Source organism: Pholcus phalangioides, unplaced genomic scaffold, assembly GCF_987345545.1.
Source record: "Pholcus phalangioides strain wild (caught in Gottingen) unplaced genomic scaffold, Ppha-v1.0 ptg000011l_1, whole genome shotgun sequence".
NCBI classification, from domain to species: domain Eukaryota; kingdom Metazoa; phylum Arthropoda; class Arachnida; order Araneae; family Pholcidae; genus Pholcus; species Pholcus phalangioides.
Genome location: NW_028301604.1, coordinates 8,854,571 through 8,875,655, shown reverse-complemented (window position 1 = coordinate 8,875,655; position 21,085 = coordinate 8,854,571). Strand labels below are relative to the sequence as shown.

General features: G+C 36.6%; 1 protein-coding gene across 1 annotated transcript in view; it reads left to right on the top strand.

Annotated features, from left to right (window-relative positions):
• The window catches only part of HERC2 (E3 ubiquitin-protein ligase HERC2), a 645,607-nt gene extending 631,532 nt beyond the window's left edge, over nucleotides 1–14,075 (top strand). The window contains exons 81-82 of the mRNA XM_089238586.1: nucleotides 3,826–4,038; nucleotides 13,603–14,075. Coding sequence (XP_089094712.1) covers nucleotides 3,826–4,038; nucleotides 13,603–13,881 — 492 coding nt within the window. The 3' untranslated portion in view covers nucleotides 13,882–14,075. The remainder of the gene's footprint in view (nucleotides 1–3,825; nucleotides 4,039–13,602) is intronic.
• The last annotated feature ends 7,010 nt before the right edge of the window (nucleotides 14,076–21,085 follow it).

The window sequence follows — 21,085 nt, the reverse complement described above, 5'->3', positions numbered from 1 at the left end:
TTAATTAGGGGTCATTCAAGTGTTATGTCAGCATCGAGGGGGGGGAGGGGGTTTCGGATTTGCTGACTTTTGATGACAATGGGGGGGGTTTGAAGGTTGCTTACGTCATCAACCACCCCTTTTTAAAGATATGAAATATTCTAAGCTGCTGATGAAATTTTGCTGAAGATGGAAGGGGGTCAGTGTTTTGCTGACTTCTGCTGACAAGGAGGGAGAGGAGGGTCAAAAATGGCTGAAAATCTGCTTACTTAATACTTGAATGGCCCCTTAACAAATTTTTAATTAATAATTTTTAACCCTAGGTAACTAAAAATTCATTGAATAGACTACCTAATACGTAGATTAGTTACTGAGTAACACTGATTTAAGTTTAGTTATCTAGGGTTAATAATTGGTCACAAACTTGTGAAATAATTTTAAAGCAAATGGGGGGGGGGGGGGGTCCAATACCCGTTTTACAGCATTTTGAAATTGCAAGTTCAATTATAATCACCCTGCATATAATGGATTGTCACAGTGCAATGTATGATCTCAATACAAATCCTACAATCTCCACAAAGTTATTTTCCATGTATACTAAACAGAACAGTGCTTAACCAGTCACCTGGCCAATTAATTTCTCCTTTTTTCTATTTTCTTAAAGTTTGAAGCTAATATGAAATATATTTTCCTGATTAAAATTTTTTATGAGTACATTAAAACTGACAACATTATGTTCTTAACTGTACTTTTAAATCATCAACAGAAAAATTATAATAATTGAAATAATTACTAATTAGTTTTCAAATTTAAATAATTAGACCAAAAAATCATCACGATGGCATATGCTGTTGTAACCAGATGACTGGTTAAATCATAGTTTCCCAACCTTTTTTGTCCCATCGCCCCCTTCTTCAGAAATTTTTCCTCTCATCGCCCCCCAACGAAATCTAACCCATAGGATCCTATGTTAAACCCGTAGCTCCTACCGCCCCCCTGGAACATTCCATCGCCCCCTAGAGGGTGTTAACACCCACGTTGGGAATCGCTGGGTTAAATGATAGGCTACTTAAATTTTCTTTAAACATGCCAAAAAATAGTTTCACCATTGTTTTGGTTTTGAACCAAAACCCACCAAAAGAGTGCTTCTAAATGAAAAAAAAAGAAATCAAAATTACCTCGTCAACTGAATTTGGTTGCTGTCCCCTGTTATAACCATTAAAAGCACTATGCTCACAGCTAGTACTTCCTACATTTACCAATTTTTGAGGGCAATGTTGCTAGCATGTAATGAAAATACATTATGTAACACATTTTCCATTCCCCCCCCCCCCGCCAAAGGTTGATCCTACGTACGCTCAGATACGCAAGTTAAAATGTGACGCATACTACATATTTTATGATTCCATTATGTAGCATTTTCGTTTTTAAAAAATTAAGCTGAATTGGGGTAAGAACAATTATTTTAGGTATTTTTATATTGTATGAAACAGAATGAAAATGGATGATTTTTGTTTATACATGTATATGTTGAATTAATTATGTACCAAATCAAAAATAGTCTGGTTACTTACATTACGAATGCGAGTGGATGCAATTCTAAATTAATGGTTGCTCCCTGGAATAAGATGTAAAGTTGATTTTTTTTTGTGGAGAAAATAAATGCTCCCTGGAATAAGATGTAAAGTTGATTTTTTTTTGTGGAGAAAATAAATGCTCCCTTCGGGGAACCCCGTATGTCGAACTATGTTTGTGGGGCCGGGGGTTAGTATCTCTTAATTTCTAAATTAATGTGAAGCTTGACATTGTTTTTGCTTGAATAAACCTTCAATGTTAGGTAAATTTTGTTGTTGCTATTCGTAAAGTATCCTCCAAATGCCGATCAGTCAGGGACATGTTCTAGTTTTTGATTTTGTATACTTCATTCGACTAAACAACTGTTCACATATACTGCCAAATATAGAAGACATGAACAATGCATGTTTGCATATTTCTGGATACTTTTCTTAGGACACATACTTAGAATAAAAATCAATTAATGAAGAAATTTCAAAAAAACTTTCATTTAACTGCAGAGTCAGTCACATTGCAAATCTGCAAATTCTAATAGTAGCTCTGGTGGAACACTTTCGATATCAACTGAGAATGGTGAGAAAAACATTTTCATAGTAATTTCGTTCTCTCGGAAGTCGGAAAATCTACTTCCGAATTCCATTCTCAGATTTGAAATGAACTGTACATAATCGTCCGGTTTCCAAGTTGCAGATCTGTTTACCAACTTCAATAATTTAGGAAAATGTATGCAGTTTTGGTTTTGCAATTGTCGTTCCCAAAGGACTAATTTAGTTTCGAACGCTTTTGCGTTGTCATAAATAGAGGGAGCACCATCTGTAGTTATGGCAGATATATTGCTTAAGTCCAACTCACATTTGGCCAATGTTTTTGCCAAACTTGAAATATAAGTCGAAGCTTCGTGTGGTATCCTTAAGTGCAACGACATTATCTAACTCCTCAACAATTTTGAAGTTTTTGTCAATACCACGAATGAAAATGGCTGCTTGTGCGGTATCTGTTGCATCCGTCGATTCATCCATAGCTACTGAGTAAAACAAAAATTCCCCACATTTGGATTAGAAGGTCTTGAATGCTTCTGCTGACAGATCCTCCACACGTCTTGCTACTGTCACACCAGACAAACAATGTTCGAAACAGCTTGAGCCTGCACATCAACTGCAGACTGAAGACATTCTTTAACAAATTCTCTACCAACGAAGGGCTTCCCACGTCTCACAATTTTTTCCGCTGTTATATAACTAACACGAACACAATTTTCAGACTGTTCATTTATTCCAAAGAATAGTGACTGTTGACAGTTTAGCTGCGATTTCAGTTCATCGAATTTTTCACTTCGAAAATGTCCTTTCAATCCATAATACTTCGCACTATGCTTGGTATCGTAATGTCTCTTAATATTGTATTCTTTCATCATGGCTACGCTCTCATTGCAAATGAAGCAAACTGCTTTAGCCTTGGGTTAGACGAAAAAATAAAGGGATGACCACTTTTCCTGAAAAAATTTCACTTTTTCTTCAACTTTCTTTTTTTTGCTATCACAGTTCACCATCGTGCACTCGTTTAAAAACTAAAAGACTTCAAAGACCAAAAACACAAGTAAACTAACTGTACAATATTGTACAAATCCTTCTTCCAACCAATCAAGGTGCATACATCCACCTGCTCCTTTCCCAACCATACACCCAAAAAATACGATACCATGGAAATTCCATTCATTTCTGCTTTCTCCCACTCAAGGTGGATAGGATGTACTCAAAGTTATTTATGGTGAAGAAGTGTATGGTGTGGTTTCTTTTGCGTTAAAGGCTTTATTAAAAAGCTAAATACTGTCAAATGATCAGTCTGTCCTTGTTATAAGTCTATATGAAGCTAGGTCACTTTTTTTGTTGAAATCTTCATTTTACCCTATTTTTGAATGATATTGCATCAATCGATCCAAATGTTTTGGTGGGTCACCAAAATAGCGACGGCGGGCCACGGGTTGAAGACCCCTACTTTATCCAGTAGAATATGTGTACTTCTCATCCCTATTTATTAACTTCATTATGATTGAAGTAAGCGCGAAATATATATATAGGCCAAAATAATAGGCCATTAATATTAGCCAAAATAATTTGCAAGCCACAATATATTTATGGTTTTAACTCAGGTTCAAGTTTTAATTTTTCTTTGGGAACCATTTTGTTCTATATTTGTGGACACACATTATCATGCAATGATTTTTTGTCACAAATGAAAAATCTTATTTGTAAATGAACATTTTTATTCCAGGTCTGTGGAAGTCCTGAAATTCCAATTCAACTTCTCAAAGATGTTGCAACTTACAAAGGCATTGAACCTGATGCACCTCTGGTACAATGGTTTTGGGAAGTGATGGAAAAGTTTTCAAATAATGAAAGATCATTATTTCTTAGATTTGTTTGGGGCAGAACAAGACTCCCTCGAACTATGGAGGACTTCAAAGGAAGAGATTTTGTTCTTCAGGTAAATTGATTATTGATAATGATTCATGGCAATATTCACCGTTTCAATGGGATGGATAGGATGGACCATGAATTATTAATACACAGTCAATCAATTGCTTTGACAAGGGGAAACCATTATTGATTGGTAAAGGACAATTCTAGGTTGTGATGTCGGAGGGAATTTTTCTCTAAAAGGGTTGTTAATGAATGGAGTAGCTTATCCCTGGGGATAGTAAATTCTAACACAATTGACGCATTTAAAAAGAAATACGATAAACATGTTAGGGTAAATCAAAAAGCTATCCATTCTTAGATAAGGCAAACCATAAATATTTCTTTATGGGTATTGTATTATATTTTATCATGGGGTCGTTCGAGTATTACGTAAGCAAATTTTTAGCCATTTTTTGACCCCCTCCTCTGGGGGTTATCTGATGCGGCCTGCCCCCAAACCTAATTAAATGAACTAAGCGGCACATTAACAGTTCGCTTGTGTCCCGTGGTACAATTCCAGAACATTTAAGTGGCTCTTGGCACATTCTCAGATCACCTAAATGACCCGGGACAGTTCCAGAACACTTAAGCGATTCGTGACATATTTAGAGATACCTTGAGTGACATGTGGCGTAGTTTTAGAGCACTTAAGTGGTCCCCAGTGCTGTTCTACATCACTCAAGTTACCCGCAGCATTTATCAGATTATTAAAGTGATCTACCGCATATAATTACGGATCACTTGAGTGATGTGTGGCACAGTTCCAGAGCACTTAAGCAGCCCGGACACATTTCCAGATCATTTGGATCCGTGAAAAAATTAGAGATCACTTAAGTGGCTCTGTAAGGCACTTATCAATAGTGGGGGATGTTACTTCAAGTGCCCACAAACTATCAAAAGGTTTTTCATTTTTGGCTCACTGAGTAAGATGCCATTAAGAATATTTCATATCTTCAAAAAGGGGTGGTTGATGACGTAAGCAACCTTCAAACCTCCCTCCCCCCCCCTTGTCATCAAAAGTCAGCAAATCGGAAACCCCCTCCCCCTCTCCCCATTGATGACGACGTAATACTGGAACAGCCCCCGTGTATATATAGTGTTCATTAAGAAGACACCAACAAATAAGGGAAATACACGAAAAACACAAAAAATCCTAATGCATTTCTACACGAATGGGTGTCATCTTCTGAGAAAAAATATTTAACCTCTGATCACGCTGACCGCGTTTCCCATGTGGGTTGAATACCAAATCTTAAGTCAGAATGAAGGTATGACCCTGCATGTGATACTAATGCATCGTCTTGTTTGGACGTTTGTGGAATGGTGTTACCTGATTTGTCTATTAAAATTTTCTTATAATTCCAGCTCAAAATGAATTTATCCATGGCATTGCGATCGGTGGTGTAGATTTATTATCGTTTACTAGTATATTTTTGAAGGCCCAAATACATGTGCCTCCGTAGAAATCTAAATCAACTGTGAAATTGACTGTGGAAAACCCTCACTTCCTGAAATTTAAATCTATGGCCCTTTTGCCAACAGCGAGCGGCGATGGTAGATTTTTCACATTTTTTATTCTTAACACAGCAAGCGTGTTCATTTAATCTTGCTTTTATGTGTCTCCTTGTCTTTCCTATATAACCAAGAGGGCAATCACTACATGGAATGTAATAGATGCCCCATTATTTATTCTGTGGTATAGCATCATTAGGGGGCATGAAACCAAAGTTTTTAGTGGACAAACTAAAAAGAAGTAAAGTCCAAAGTTGATTTAGATTTCTACGAAGGCACATATATTCGGGCCTTCAAAAATATACTAGTAAACTATAATAAATCTACACCACCGATTGCAACGCCATAGCTTAAATTCATTTTGATCTGGAATTCTAAGAAAATTCAAATACACCAATCGGATAGCACGATTCTGCAAACGTTCAATCAGGATGCTGCATTAGTATCACACGCAGGCTCACAGCTTCATTCTGACCATGACATTTGAAGTGAACAGACATACTTTTCCACTGAGCAACCGAACAATTAAATTTGGTATTCAACCCAAGTGGGAAACTCGGTCAGCATGATTAGTGGTTAAATATTTTTCCTCTAAAGACACCCATTGGTGTTGAAATGCATTAGGATTTTTGTGTTTTTCGTGTGTTTGCTTTATTCGTTGGTGCCTTCTTAATATTCTTGGACAAAGTTGATCAACTTTTCCATATAGTCTTCAGCTTTTATGATTGCATTTTTAATTGGGTCACTGTATTTTAGAAATATATGACATCCATATTTGTTATGGGTGTTTTTTTGTCAGACACCACGTTGGGAATTTCCCTGTTGTGGCCTTGTATTTGTATTTTTCATGAATCCGGCCATTTTTTAAGAAATTCAAACTGATGGGATGCTTTGAATAAGACAGTTAAGTGAGGAGCTGATTGTTAGACAAGGATGTACAAACTTTCATGCTCCCAGCACACTTGCAAACCGCTTGTGGTCTACTGACTTCTTTTTTTCTTTTTTAATTCCAGTAGAAGAAATGTTAGAAATAACTTTAAATTTTTCTAAAAAACCCCCTCTCTTCCTCAGGAATTGAAGTGTGATTTTCAAAACCTATGTAGCATAGTGGGAGTCATAATCCTTTCAGACTCAAGCATTTATTTTTTTTTTGGAATTTTCATAATGTTTTTGCATTTTTGATACTCAAAAAATGTACTTAAAAACAAATGTCAGCAAATCTTCATTTTTTTTCTTCAAATTTTCATTTTTTTTGTAAAGATAATTCACTTCCTTCAAAATTTTTCAACCAAAATGATGCAAGGTATATTCATCTTTGCAAACAATTTTTTCCAGAATTTTATTGCTAAATTTTATATATACACTTTCTCCTGCAAACCATCGTAAAATCCTCCTGAAAGTTCAACTAAGTGCTGCCCTCAGATGAAAGCCCCCAAAGTTTATATTCACTATATTTCTAATTCAAAATTTACACAATCCTTTGGAAGTCTGGGCTTAACTGCTTGAAGTGGAAAGAAAAAATTATAGTCAGAAAAAGCAACCCACACATTTGTGTCACCAGGGTTTGAAAGGAATAATCAGTAACAGAAAAAGTCATATAGAACCTGAGACAATTTTTTATCTTTACTGATGGGGCAAAATCCCCACCAGTTAACATGTTAAAGAAAAACTTGCCATACAATGTCATACTTGTATTTGAATGCATATATGCTGAATATTTCTAAATAAAATACATGATTTTAATTCAACAGAATAAAGTTTCACTATTTTTCTTCATGCATATGCATTCATAAAAAACTATAAAAATGCTGATTGGTGTTGGTTAATGTGTGTAAACGAATTAAAGTCTGTTATTTCTAGCATATTGCCTCATCAAATAATGAAATTTAAAACAGTTATTGAAAGAAAAAAATTTATCTCTGAAGAAAATGAGTAAAAAAACTATTATATCGGATACTGGGGGAAAATGGAAGGATTGTTACAATTCAAGAAAAATTACACAAAGTACAGATGACACATCAAGTAAAGATAATTTTGGAAAGAAAAGTCACATTCCTCTGCAGGAAATCGAACTACCAAACTCTCACTGTCCGGGTGAGTGCTCTACCATTTAAGCTACAAACATTTTCTAACCATACAACACAAGGGCGTAGCCAGGGGGGGGGGACTTGGGGGTCTGGCCCCCCCCCCGAAATGTGAGAAAATGACCGAAAAAAGGGAAAAAGATGGCCAAATCTATTGTTCTGTCACTTTGGTCCCCCCCGAAATGAAAGTGGTCCCCTCCCCCCGAACGAAATTTCTGGCTACGCCCCTGATACAACATGTTCTGTGGTTAGAAAATGTCTGTCTTCTGTAGCGTAATGGTAGATCACTTGCCCAGACAGCGAGAGGTTGGTGACTTGATTCCCCACAGAGAAATGTGGCTTTTTTTTCCGAAATTATCAGTACTTTGTATAATTAGTGGAGAGGTTTATCATGGCATTCAAGAGTAAAATAGTTTTTTTCCAGTTCAAATGAGAACTTCTACACCTGAGGAAGTAAAGAAAAAGAGAATTTTTCCACACGTTAGTTTGGTGTGGTAGGACATATAACAGATTTCGGTTATGAAAAGATTGATGTTATTACAGTGAAAACTGATTTACACTAAAATGGTACATCCAAATCGAAGTGCAGAACCATGGGCGGAGATACGGGGGGGGGGCAAGGGCGTAGCGAGGGGGGGACTTGGGAGTCTGCCCCCCCCCCCGAAATGTGAGAAAATGACCGAAAAAAGGGAAAAAGATGGCCAAATCCATTGTTCTGTCACTTTGGTCCCCCCCCCCCCCCCGACAGAAATTTCTGGCTATGCCCCTGGGGGGGGGGGACCCAAGCGGAGAGATACGGGGCCCCCTCCAGCGTCAAAGGTGAAGTTGACTGATCTAATGTATACATGCATATATGACTTGACATCATCATCATCATGCCCTCCCCCCCAGACTTCCAAGTCTATCTCCGCCTATGCATTGAACAAGTAATATGTATTCTAGATTTTGGAACAATGTTCTAGAACTGATCTGATATATGAATTGTAAAGAAGCAGAAAGTTTCTGCACTTTGAAAAAAAATGCTGTTGTGAATTATGAAACCGATATTTCTTGATGCTTTTGAAACAATCTCATTAATATGCTGATTGAAATTGAAAGTCCTATAAGAAGTGACACCTAGGTCCTTCATGTACTCTACTCTCTCGAGTGTTTCACCATCAATATTAATAAAATATATAATTATACACGATAAGGCTACGTCTCTTACTGAAAGACAAACATTTGTACTTGGGAATATCCACGGTTAACTTCTTGGTATTGCACCATGAACTGAGTAGCTTGACAGAATTTTATAGCATTTCAGCTTCTTCTGACTTGGAAGATTTTGACATCATCAACATATATCAAACAGAATTAACATGCTTTTCCAAATCATTCATGAATAAAATAAAAAGCAATGGGTCTCTGAGGAACACCAGTAAGACAAATATAAAGGGAAGATTTGGCACCATTAAAACTTGTTGGTATCAACCTATGAGGTAGGATTCGTGACCTGAACCCCCATCCCCCCTCCAAGTCCTAATTTTTGAAAGAAGGAAATTATGATTAATGCTATCAAATGCTTTAGACGTGTCACTGTAGATTACATCCAGATGTCGGTTTCTGTCAATAGCTTGAACAATAGCCTGTGATATTACGACAAGATTCATAATAGCAGATCGTTTAGGCATGAAATTGTGCTGATGTGCAGAGATCCTGAATCGAACATGGCTATAAATTCTTTTATGAACAACAAGATCAATATATGTACAAGTTCAAGAATTCCCTTTGAAACTACTTTGGAAAAAGCATTCTTTTTGATTATAGGCCGATAATTCTGTAGTGTGTTCTTATCCGTATAGATGGCGCACCTTCACGCTCCCGGTGATTGTGAAAAAGAACGGCAGTTAAAACAGTACCACCAATTTGTATAAACATGTGTCTTCCTTCTCGTTATATTTCTTTCATATATATATATATATATTAAATCGTTAAGTTTTGATTGTGTTTTATTTTGTCACTACAAGCATCGGATCACTGGTGACCTAGGACACATTTGATTTTGGACATTAAAGTGAATTTCTTCATCGCTTACATTTCGTTTTCACGTCTTGTGCTTTCCGTTCGTATGCTCTTCAAAAAAAAGATGAATATTTTTTAATCTCCTAGTCTTTTGGATATATTTTTTCTTTCAAGCCTACTCGTTTCTATCCAATATAGAGACGTTCCTGGAAATTCATGGTGAGGAATAAACTTTCCACTCTTGATTTGCCACTTGTTTATTTTGCCGGTCTCCATACTTGCATTTGTCATGGCTCAACCTATTGCGTCAGCTGAAGTTTCACATGTTGCCTTTCGAGCCCCTCTGTTCTGGGAAGCAAATCCAGAGATTTGGTTTCTTCAAATTGAGTCGCAATTCAAAACGGCAGGCATAACCACCAATGAAACTAAATTTCACGGCGTTGTAGGAGCTCTTGATTGCAAAGTTTTGAACTATGTTTCTAATATCGTTCACAATCCTCCTCAACAGCACATGTACGAGACTCTCAAAACTTGCGTGCTCAAGCAGTTTCACCAATCAGAATCTTCCAAATTGCAGATGTTACTCCAAGAGCTTCAATTAGGCGACAAACGCTCGTCCCAGCTTTAGCTGAGGGTAAATGGAGGCTTTAGCTGAGGGTAAAATGGAAAGTGACATTTTGAGAAATCTCTGGATGCAGAGATTATCTTTGCACTCCCAACAAATATTACAAGCTTCTAGTGAACCGTTAATTGGGTTAGCAAAATAGCTGACAAAATCTGTGAGGTTTCTCATGTGTCATCTAATACTTCAGCTCTGTATTGCACTTCAGAGTTTGATGATTTGAAAAACGAAATTGCTTCGCTATGGCAATCATTTGAAAGGCTTTCGTGATCTCCTAGACCATTTCGTGGTTATCGCAAACAATCTCAATCTCTTAACTGAAATAAATCCGGCGATGCTTTGAAAAGCGGAAGACTTTGCTGGTATCATGAGCAGTTTGGAGAAAAAGCTCATAAATGTATTCCTCCATGTCAGTTTCAGGAAAATTAGTGGGCTCCTCTATTTCGGCGACAGCTGATGAAAGCCTTCTCCACAGTCGCCTATTTGTCATCGATGTTAATACGGGTTTCCAATTTCTAATTGACACTGGCTCATCAATCAGTTGTTTTCCGAAACACCCGAAACACCTGACTAACTTGACAAACCTCACAAACTCTCACTATATGCTGCAAATGGATCCGAAATCCAAACATTTGGCAACGAAAATGTCGCTTTCAAGTGCATTCATATAATTACGATATTGAAGACATATTTTTCTTTTAATCTCTGCTTTTATAGTTCTCGGATACTTACAGCAAACCTATGGCCATGATGTAGAGATTTGCAAAGTTTGTTCTTTAGTTTGGTTAGCGTAATGGTTTTCTCAGTAAACCAAGGTGGAAAACGACTTTTCTTAGGCTTAAGTTTGGGGATACAATTAGAAACAATTACAAACTTATTAACATATTGACACATAACACTTATAGTGGTACAACAACCAAAATGGCTTTTGGAATGCCCCTCTAGGAAAAAGATCCATCTTGGTGTGGGGAGAAAGGAAGAATTCTCCCGGGTTCCAAGTCCTTACAGCTCCACTATTTCGTTTGACATAATAATTTCAATAATTTATTAACGTGATCATCATGCATTCCCAAGAGATCTTTATGATCTGTCCAGATTGTGCTCTTGAAAAGTAGGCTGTGAACATCTGGTTGTTTGTCTCTAAAATAGTTTTATTTTCCTTATGTCTTCAAGAAGAAGGACACTGCATTTTGTGGGGGGAAAAAGATTATTGACAGTGCCACAAAGTTTTATGAAAAAGAAGGGGAAGTAACAGAATTTGCTTTTTTTTTCCCCTGCAGACACAGAAGCATGCCTCTGTCATTGCTGGTGTTAAAAGTATAATGTTTTAAAAGTGTTCAAATGCCGGGTGGCATTAGAAGCAATCTGATGAAAGAAATGATGTTCTGTCTAATTCTGAGTTGTGTGTCATCCATGGTAGATGAGTGCATTCCATGCAAACAAGGTGGTATCAGTTGTTTCCTGTAGTAAAGAAGAGATTTAACTTTCGGGTAGGATACCAGAGACAAAATACCCAAACAAAGCGGAATATTTGCATAGACAATATTTTATATATTAAATTATTTCTTCTCTGATTTTATTAGTTGTTTTAAAATTATGGAAAAATCCTTAAGAGTTATAGATGATTTGCAAAGCAATCATTTAATCTCCAGTTCTATGTCAAATTTTTTTTATCATTTTTTTTTTTTGAGAAGATAGAATAGTCATCAAAGAATATTTTTATATGCATGAGTTCACATAGCAACAAGACATGCCCATAATTACTTAGAGCCCTCACAGATTAACTAATTATACGCAGAAGGGTTAACATCCAGCCCAGGGTCCCTGCCAGCTCATGGTGCTTCCCAGGTATGGACCACAGAAATGTTTTAGACTTGTGGATATTCAGCAAGAGCTTTACGCAGGAAATTTTAATTTGTGAATAAATGATGGAGGAGGAAGCTCAACACTGTTCTTCAAAATACTAAGGTTGGTGAATCACCAAATGTTTACATAACTAAAACACTGCAGTGATGATGTCATCTATTGTGAATATGATGATGCAAGTAAATTTTCTAGGACATCTAAATACTGCTGAAGATGCAAAGCGATAATGATAGAACAAATGACAATATATTGATAAACATGGCACTTACAAGGGTGGGGCTGACAGGGCTCCAGCTCTTGGGCCCAAGATAATTATAATTTATTGTTTTTCATGTCATCAATCTATTATAGAAGGACCTGTGAAAAGTCTGGCTTCTGACTTAGGGGGAACCTGCCAAAAATCAGATCCCAACCCAGGGACCTGGCTCCATTATGTGGGGGCCATGTTGATAGAACAGTTTTAACTTACAAAGATGAATAGCAGAGGGTATTTTTTAGGAAATTATAGAATTTAAATTTTTATAGTTTCCCCCTAAATCCTATAAGTTATGATTAGCAGAAAATCTTCATGGGCTGACGTGACAAAAAGTTGCCGTTTTATGACCAAAATTAACCGAGTTATGGAACATCAAATTTTATTAATTTTAGTCTTTTCCTCATCTGAAAATGCATCATTATGACTAAGCTGTAGGAGGGAGGTCATATACAAATTTATACCAAACAAAATAATTTTCTTAAGATTTTCTTGAATGACGTTAGGGTTACCAGAATCTGAAACTTAGAAATTAGGATGTTTACCCATGTCAACGTCACTTACAGATACGAGTTATTGCAGATTACAAAAAGTGGTAAGGTACTCTAAACCACTTGCCAGTAACAGTTAGAGGATCACCTGCAAAAACTTTATATTTCTGGAATAAAATTGAAGGACTTAGAGCAAGAAGAAGTTAGCTCTATTTCCCTTCTGATAGAACCAAGAAGGAGTCAGCCACCTTTCTCCCACCAATGCTATGATGGTGTTGTGTTAGCTTTATCTGTTGAGAAACACAGGAACTAACTGCTGGAGTTAGTTACCTTCGTTTGTCTAGCACCTAATGAAGGAAATATATTTTTTACAAGAGAGTGGACTTGAAAGTGTCAAAAAAAGGAGCTAACCCCTTCTTGCTGTATGGAAATATGGTTTATATTTAATCCACCTATGTAGGTATAACTTATAGGACCCAGAAACTTTAAATTGCATAACTTTGTGAGAAATCATTTTTTTAACTTAAACCTCTCACACAAGAATATATACTACAATGTTTGAAAATGTTTTACATGTTTTACTAATTGAAGGTCTGTCTCCTAGACAAATAGTTTAAAATTAGCTATTGGAGAACAATAAGGTAAAACACTCTGTCACCTATTATTACCTGTTTCAAGCAATGCTTAAAATAAATCTGTCCTATATGTTTTATGCCTATTTTATACCATTTTTCTGATACTTTTTTTTGTTTTGTCCAAGGTAATGGATAAATTGACTCCTGACAACTTCTTACCAGAGAGTTATACATGCTTCTTTTTGCTCAAGATCCCTGCATATTCTTGTAAATTTGTACTTGAAGAAAAACTGAAGTATGCCATTCATTTTTGCAAAGCTATTGATACAGATGAATATGCCCGTGTTGCTTTAAATGATACTGATTTGAGTGTTGGTGAAGTTTCTGCTGCTGGCAGTGATAGTGATGATGAACTAGAAAGTGGGGCCTATGAAGATATTATAGCTGAATCAGTATCCGTGTGATGATATTGTAATAATGAAATGACATGGTATAGTTTTAATTTTTTTTTCATTGGCCACATGTTCATTGATTCTGAATTTTTGTGATCTCTGGCTGTGATATAATAAAGTTTTTAATCATCAGTGATTTCTTCAAAATTTTGTCAGACAAATTTTCTGTTTACAACAATGAATAAAACCATTTATTTTGAAATAAATTATTCTTCCTTATCTCATGGAGTTAAAATTCAAGATGTATGCAAGACTACTTTGGGTCGAGTTGATACACTTGTGTAAAAGGCACTAGGAAAGTGTTACGATTGAAGAGAACAACTAGCAGAGAGGGAGAGAGAGGCATCCAAAAAGTACTCACTTTTTGGTAAATAAGTACTTACTTTTTGGTAGATGTTCTCGCAAAATCTTTGCATTGCCTGAAGGGATTGTTTTAAGATGTAAACATATTGCTCTGCCGGCACGTTGCTTGATGGTGTGAAAGGAGCACACATTTTGTGCTTTATCCCATTATTCCTCATGAATATCTTAAACTAATGTGATGTGAACTGAGGACCATTGTCACTCACTAACTCTAAAGGTAGTCAAAATCAAGAGAAACAGTCTCGTAGGCATTCAACTGAAGCACTTATTTCAGAAACCCCATAGCAGACAAAGGCCTCCTCGTGGTGCACCCTGGGTAAACAGTTAACAAAAGTATCACCATTCTTGATAGATAAAGCTTTCTATGGCGTGCAGTTGGTACTTTAAAATCAGTGAAGTCTCTTCGTTCAGGGGACCTTCTCATCTAAACTAACACATCGAAACAAGCCGAACTCATTCAAAAGATTACATCTTTCAGAGACAGTCCCATAACCGTGAAAGTTCATCCCACGTTGAATTACACACGTGGTGTCATTTCAGAATTTCAGATCCTTACTTTATTAACGTGGATGAAGAACTAACACAAGAGCTGGCATCTCAGGGCGTAACATCTACCAAGCATATCATGAGCCGCAAAAGATGGTAATCCAGCTCCATCACGTAAAATAGTCTTGACATTTTCATCACAACGTTGCCGAAAGATATCAAGATCGGTTATTATAACCTCAAAATCTGACCATACATACCTAACCCTGTTTGATGCTTCAACTGCCAGAAATTTGGTCACTCATGAATAGTGTGCCAAAGTCCACCCGCCTGTGCAAAATTCAGTGAGAAGGACCACATGTTGGACAACTGTACTTCAACATCATTCAAGTGCATCAATTGTGGTGGTGATCACTCCGCAATTTTTAGAAAATGTCTGAAATGGAATGAAGAAAAAGATCCAGAAGATCAAGGTCCTCAATAACATCTATATAAGCAAGCCATCGTATAACCTCTAACCAAGCTACAATAGTTGGTAGATCATATGCTAATTTGGGAACAACTCCATCATTAGCTAATAAGACCCACAATGTCACCAAAGTATCCATAACAACTCAGACCGAAGCCATAGCTGACACATCAACTCAAACATCATCTAACCAACCATGCAATAGTTGTGGCTGCTGTTGCTCTGCTGGATTATGGAGGTGCAGGATTTGCTGGTCTCTTCTTCTGAGAACTACTTCAGAAGAAGAGACAGGAAAAGCAACAACAAACATGTTCAAAAAATATCTACAGGTACTAAACCAAGAATCAGTTCTGTAAATAAATCAACAAAGAAACAATTCAAGACTGGCTATTCTAAAAAAACCATTCAGAGAGCATTAAAATATCCCACAATTACAACTATGTCACTACTTGATGTTAAATCAGTTGGTGACATTGATCTCGACAATCCAGAATACTGTGGCACTCGCCAAAAACTAGACCGGAATAAATTCAAAGACCTTAAACCCTCTACTTCTATTTGAATTTTAAATTTATGGCCAACACAATTCAATGGAATATTCGTGGTCTTAGATCCAAATACGAAGATCTCAAGAATTTGATCAATCACTATCATCCTGTTTGCGTGGCACTCCAGGAAATTTTCACAAAGCCCTTGGAGACATGGAACATCAGACAAAATTTCTGGTTTTGTATTGATTATGATGATAGGAGTAGAGCTTGCTGTGGTGTTGCTCTGCTTGTTCCACATCATGTGTTGTCACACGTTTTAACGCTGCTCACAAACCTGCAGGCCATCACAGTAGAAATCTCTACTACAGGCCTAAGAATTACCATCTGTTATATTTATTTGCCACCAAATGAAACCATATTACAGAGAGATCTAGAAGATCTGATTGATCTATTACATCCACCATTTTTTCTTCTTGGAGACTTCAATACTCATAATATGATTTGGGGTTCTAACAGCAACAGCCTTCGTGGGGAAATGGTAGAATAGCTGTTAGATGACATTGATCTCGCCATCATGAATGATGGCAGTTTCACTCATTTCCATGCCCCCAGTAGCACAACGGTATCGTCAGGACGTCAAATCGACATCGATGCAACGTCAGAACGTCGAATGAATACAGAGCATTGGAAAATTCCACGTGTCCAATAAGGAAGGGTATAGTAAAAATGTATTCACTCAATAAAAATTCACTTATCAAAAATTCCTGTCTAGGGACCAACTTCAGGATATAAAGAGGGGGCATGCCTCTATTTGGTGATGTTGAAAATATTTATTAGCCCATTAACTATCATGGCCTAAGCTGGACCCATAGTCTCTCAGGGCAGGATTTTTTATGTGGTACTGTGTAGTATATTTTTGATGTAGTGAACAGTGATTACATTCTTAGTCAGTCCTCTTCCCACTCTATATGCAAGGCACTATGATTAAAATTGTTCAAAGTATGTACGTGAAATATTAATAAGCAAATGTATGATTTGAAATTTTTATACCATATGTACCGTGTACCCATTTGAAATTTTTCTAGGAGTTAAACATGATACAGTGAAACTTTGATATAATGAAAAAAATAATTGCCTATATAATGATACTACTCTGCAATCGTCTCACATTATTCCACCAATAAATCGTGTGCAATGATAAGTATTTTTCTCTCTCTATGAATACCATTAAATTGGAATTTTACCTTTTATGATATTTTATTATTTTAAATGAAAGTTGTAATTCTAAATAAATTGAAATAATTAAAAATGTGATTGATAACCTTTCCATATAATCAGTTATAAACTAGTCAGAAGTTGTGCCTTGGATTAGACAATAGTTTCCCAACCTTTTTTTGTTCCATCGCCCCCTCCTTCAGAAATTTTCCCCCCCAACGCAGTCTAACCCATAGGATCCTATGTTATACCCGTAGCTTCTATCTCTCCCCTAGATCATCCCATCGCCCCAAAGGGGCGTTAACACCGACGTTGGGAATCACTAGATTAGACTAATCATAATCATCAGTAATCGTGTGATAAGCGATTATTACACTTTATTAAAATCAGAAAAAAAGAAATCAACATGCGTTCTAATCTGTTGGGATGTACAGTATATATGAAGTTCATGCATTGAAAGATTAACCTCTGAGTGTGATTGTGCAACTGATTGCTATACAGGGTTGTCATTAAGGAAATATTGCTGAGTTGGAATATCCCTCATATCATATATATGGCCTTGCTACATTGAAATAATCTGTTTGTACATTTATTTCATAAAACCTTTACATGAAAAGTCCAAGCATAAGTCTCCATGCAAAACTAAGAAAAAAATAAAAATAATAATTTGAATTCTACACAAAATGTTTTCACAGTGGTGCATTTGTTTGTAGTTTATGTGTACAATTACAGACTATTTATGTAATTTACAATAAAATAAGTATTAAGAAGACACCAACGACTAGATCACCAAGAATAAGGCAAATACATGAAAAATACAAAAATTTGTGCTTTTCGTGTATTTGCGTTATTCATTAGTGTCTTCTTAATACTCTTGAGCAAAGTCGATCAACACTTCCAAATAAAATAAGTACAACATTTGAATATTGATTAAAACCCATTTTGTTAGGTCATAAATAAAGAAGATTGAATTTTATGTGGAACTTCTATAAGCTTCCCTGCTATAGTATAAATAAGGTACCACTCAAATTTCAGGATACAATTTAAAAAATATTCATAAGTACAGTATAAATGTGGTTTTTTTTTAAGTTACAGTTTTTCCTGCTGCAACTGTGCTTACATTTTTGAAAATGTGATTGTGGAGACTTGAGCAAAAATTAGTGGAGCTTCTGCATTAATTTTCATTTCAAAAAACCATGTTTTAAAAAATTTAGAGTGAAAATTATCAAATAATATTTTTAGTATAGACAATTCCTACAAACTGAAAATTAGTTTATCAATAAAAAAAAATGAACAAAACATTGTTTTAAATCTTGACCTCTACACGAGATCCAAGATTTGGAGAGATAGATCTGGGTATATTCTTGTATGCGCACACACACACACACACACACACTCTCTTTCTAATATTTTAATACATTTTGACTTATTTTCATTCTATAATCATCCAGTGAATTTTGGTCACTGTTTAGAAAATCCAAATCAATCCAGAAATCAGATTTTTTTTAACATGAAGCTCAAAATGAACACCCGCTGATGCAAAACATTTCCAACATCCCTGTTCCAGTCCAAATATATCAGTAGCTATTATTTTTTGTGGTATTCATGTGATTGGTCTATGAGATTATTTTGATGTTAGAGAATGTGTATTTTTCACACCATATGCATAAAGTTATCAAAGATATTGGTGCGACATCAGCTCAACATTTCAATATACACCTATTTAAAATTATCAAGATTTTGTGAAATATTATTGGGAGGGGGGGGGGGGGGCTTGAGCCATTGAAAAGTTGCGTCTGTGATTCATACTCATAAAATATATTTCTCTAATGTAGGCTACTATCAAAATGTTCTCAATATTCAATAAATTAAAAGAAATGTATTTTCTCTCAATATTTTATAGGTTTTGCCTGAAACATAAAAGATTGCTGAAATTTTTTGTTGGCATGAGGCACACAATTTCATCTGCAATAAAAAGTCTTATTTTACCCGCAACTATATTAAAAAAATTTATCAATATTTGAAAATATTTCTTTAAGAACTTGTATATGGAGCAATATATATATTAAATCATGTATGTGTGTGTGTCTAATAATTCTATTTGTGCTTGCTTTATCTTTGCTCTCTTCATTTAATCTCCAGAAAACTGGAACCAGTTTTATTTTTAACAGGTCATATAAAATGCATTTAAAATTATTGGTGGTGTGTTCAAGTGGCCTGAATTTCTAGGCCAAACTTAATATCAAAACACTGCAAATCCGACAGAATAAAATCCTTTCTTCGTCTTATGAGAGCCCCTTGGTTCTTACGGAACATTAATATCCACACCGACCTTCAGATCACACCTCTGGCCCTAAATCCAAGAGCTAAACCAAAACCAATTCGATAGAATGAGCGAGTCAAGATAGCCACATATCAGAGACATTGTTGATTAACACCACTGAAGAAAGATTTGAAGAGTCAAGCAAATCTGGGATCTTCCGTGGCATGACCTTTAATTCTCCCCCCTGTGTACACCCAAATATTCCGAATTGTACATAGTCTCTTTCTTAATCTAGAAAAATCCAAAATTGGGTGTCCCTCAGTTAAAGGGCCATAATCAAAACAAACATAACATTCTCCCCAACGCGGACTGAGCAGAAAGCACAAACATCCAAAAGAGAAAGAAAACGATATGCTCCCTCTGTCTGACATCACAATCAGGGGTGGGATGCAGTTTAGACCCCTCCCTGATTATGGATTTTATCTTTGCAGGCCACAGAAAAGCCTTGTAGTTTCAGGTTATTGCTGGGGAGCAAAAAGGTAAATGGAAAACGCGATAAATGCCAGGAAAAGACGTGCGTCTGTAGCCTGCAGTAGACCTGGATCGCATTCTGAAGCGTGACGGTGAATATGGCATTTAATGTTCCAAACTTTGCTGAACAGTTCTCTTCAATGCAAGAAATGGGACCTTCACATAAAATTTTGTGGACATTTCTCACATGTTTCCTTAATTGGAGAGAATTTATTTTTGAAATCCTTTTTACAGACGCCACAAAATTCTCTCGCCATTATGACATACAGGGGTTGGACAAAATAATATGATCACCTGTGAAATGAGAAAATCTATATTAATAGGCTGTTGGCCCTCTTTTGCATTAATTACAGCTTGTATCTATCGTGGGATGGACAAATACAAATCATGCACCACAGTCGCAGGGATACGTAGCCACTTCTCCTGCAAAAAGGTCACTAATTCAGAACGTGTCTTTGGAGGTGGAAACCTACTGTGAGTTTGGCCTCCAAAATACCCCACAAAGGTTCAATTATATTAAGATCAGGGAACTGAGCGGGCCACACGAGGTGGTGCAGTTCATCATTTTGTTCATCAAGCCAGACTCCGACGATTCCAGCAATGTGAACAGGCGAATTATATCTTGGAACACAGGTTGAGAATCAGGGAACTAATATTGCACCATTGAATGAAGATGGTCGGCCAGAATACTGACATAAACCGATGCTTTAACCCGTCCATCCAGGACAACAAGTGGGCCGATACCATGGTGAGACATGACGCCCCACAGCATCACTAATCCCCCTCCATGCTTAACAGTAGAAAGAAGACAGTCAACATCATAAGCTTGTGCTGGCGTTCTCAAAACGTAAACAGGTCCGTTAATCTGGAACAATGTGAACGATGATTCGTCTGACCAGATGACATTCTACCATTGTTGTTGTGTCCAATTCTTATGTTCATGACACCATGTTCATCGTTTCAAGGCATTGCATGGTGTCACCAATGATTTTGGAATAGTCGCTCTATCTTGTACGTTTGCTGCATGCAGTTCACGGCGGATAGTTTTGTCAATACACCTTCCTGTAAATGTGTGTTCATCTCAGATGTTACCTGGGAGGCTGTTATCTTGTGCTTTCTGGCCACAATCCGCTTCAAAACCCTTCTGGGTGTATCAGCCATCTTCAACTTTCGGTCACTGTTATGCTTGGTAGATGATGTCTTTTCCTGTGTGCTATAGGCTGTCATTACCATCGACACAGTACTTCCAACAATCATACCTCTTTCGAAATCTGTGAGCCATAACGTATATCCCCCAATATACATTGCATCCAAACACTGTCACTGCTGCGACTAGACTGATGTGTGCACATTATCGCCCACTAAGTGGAACTCTTCCACACTAGAGGGCGAGCGTAT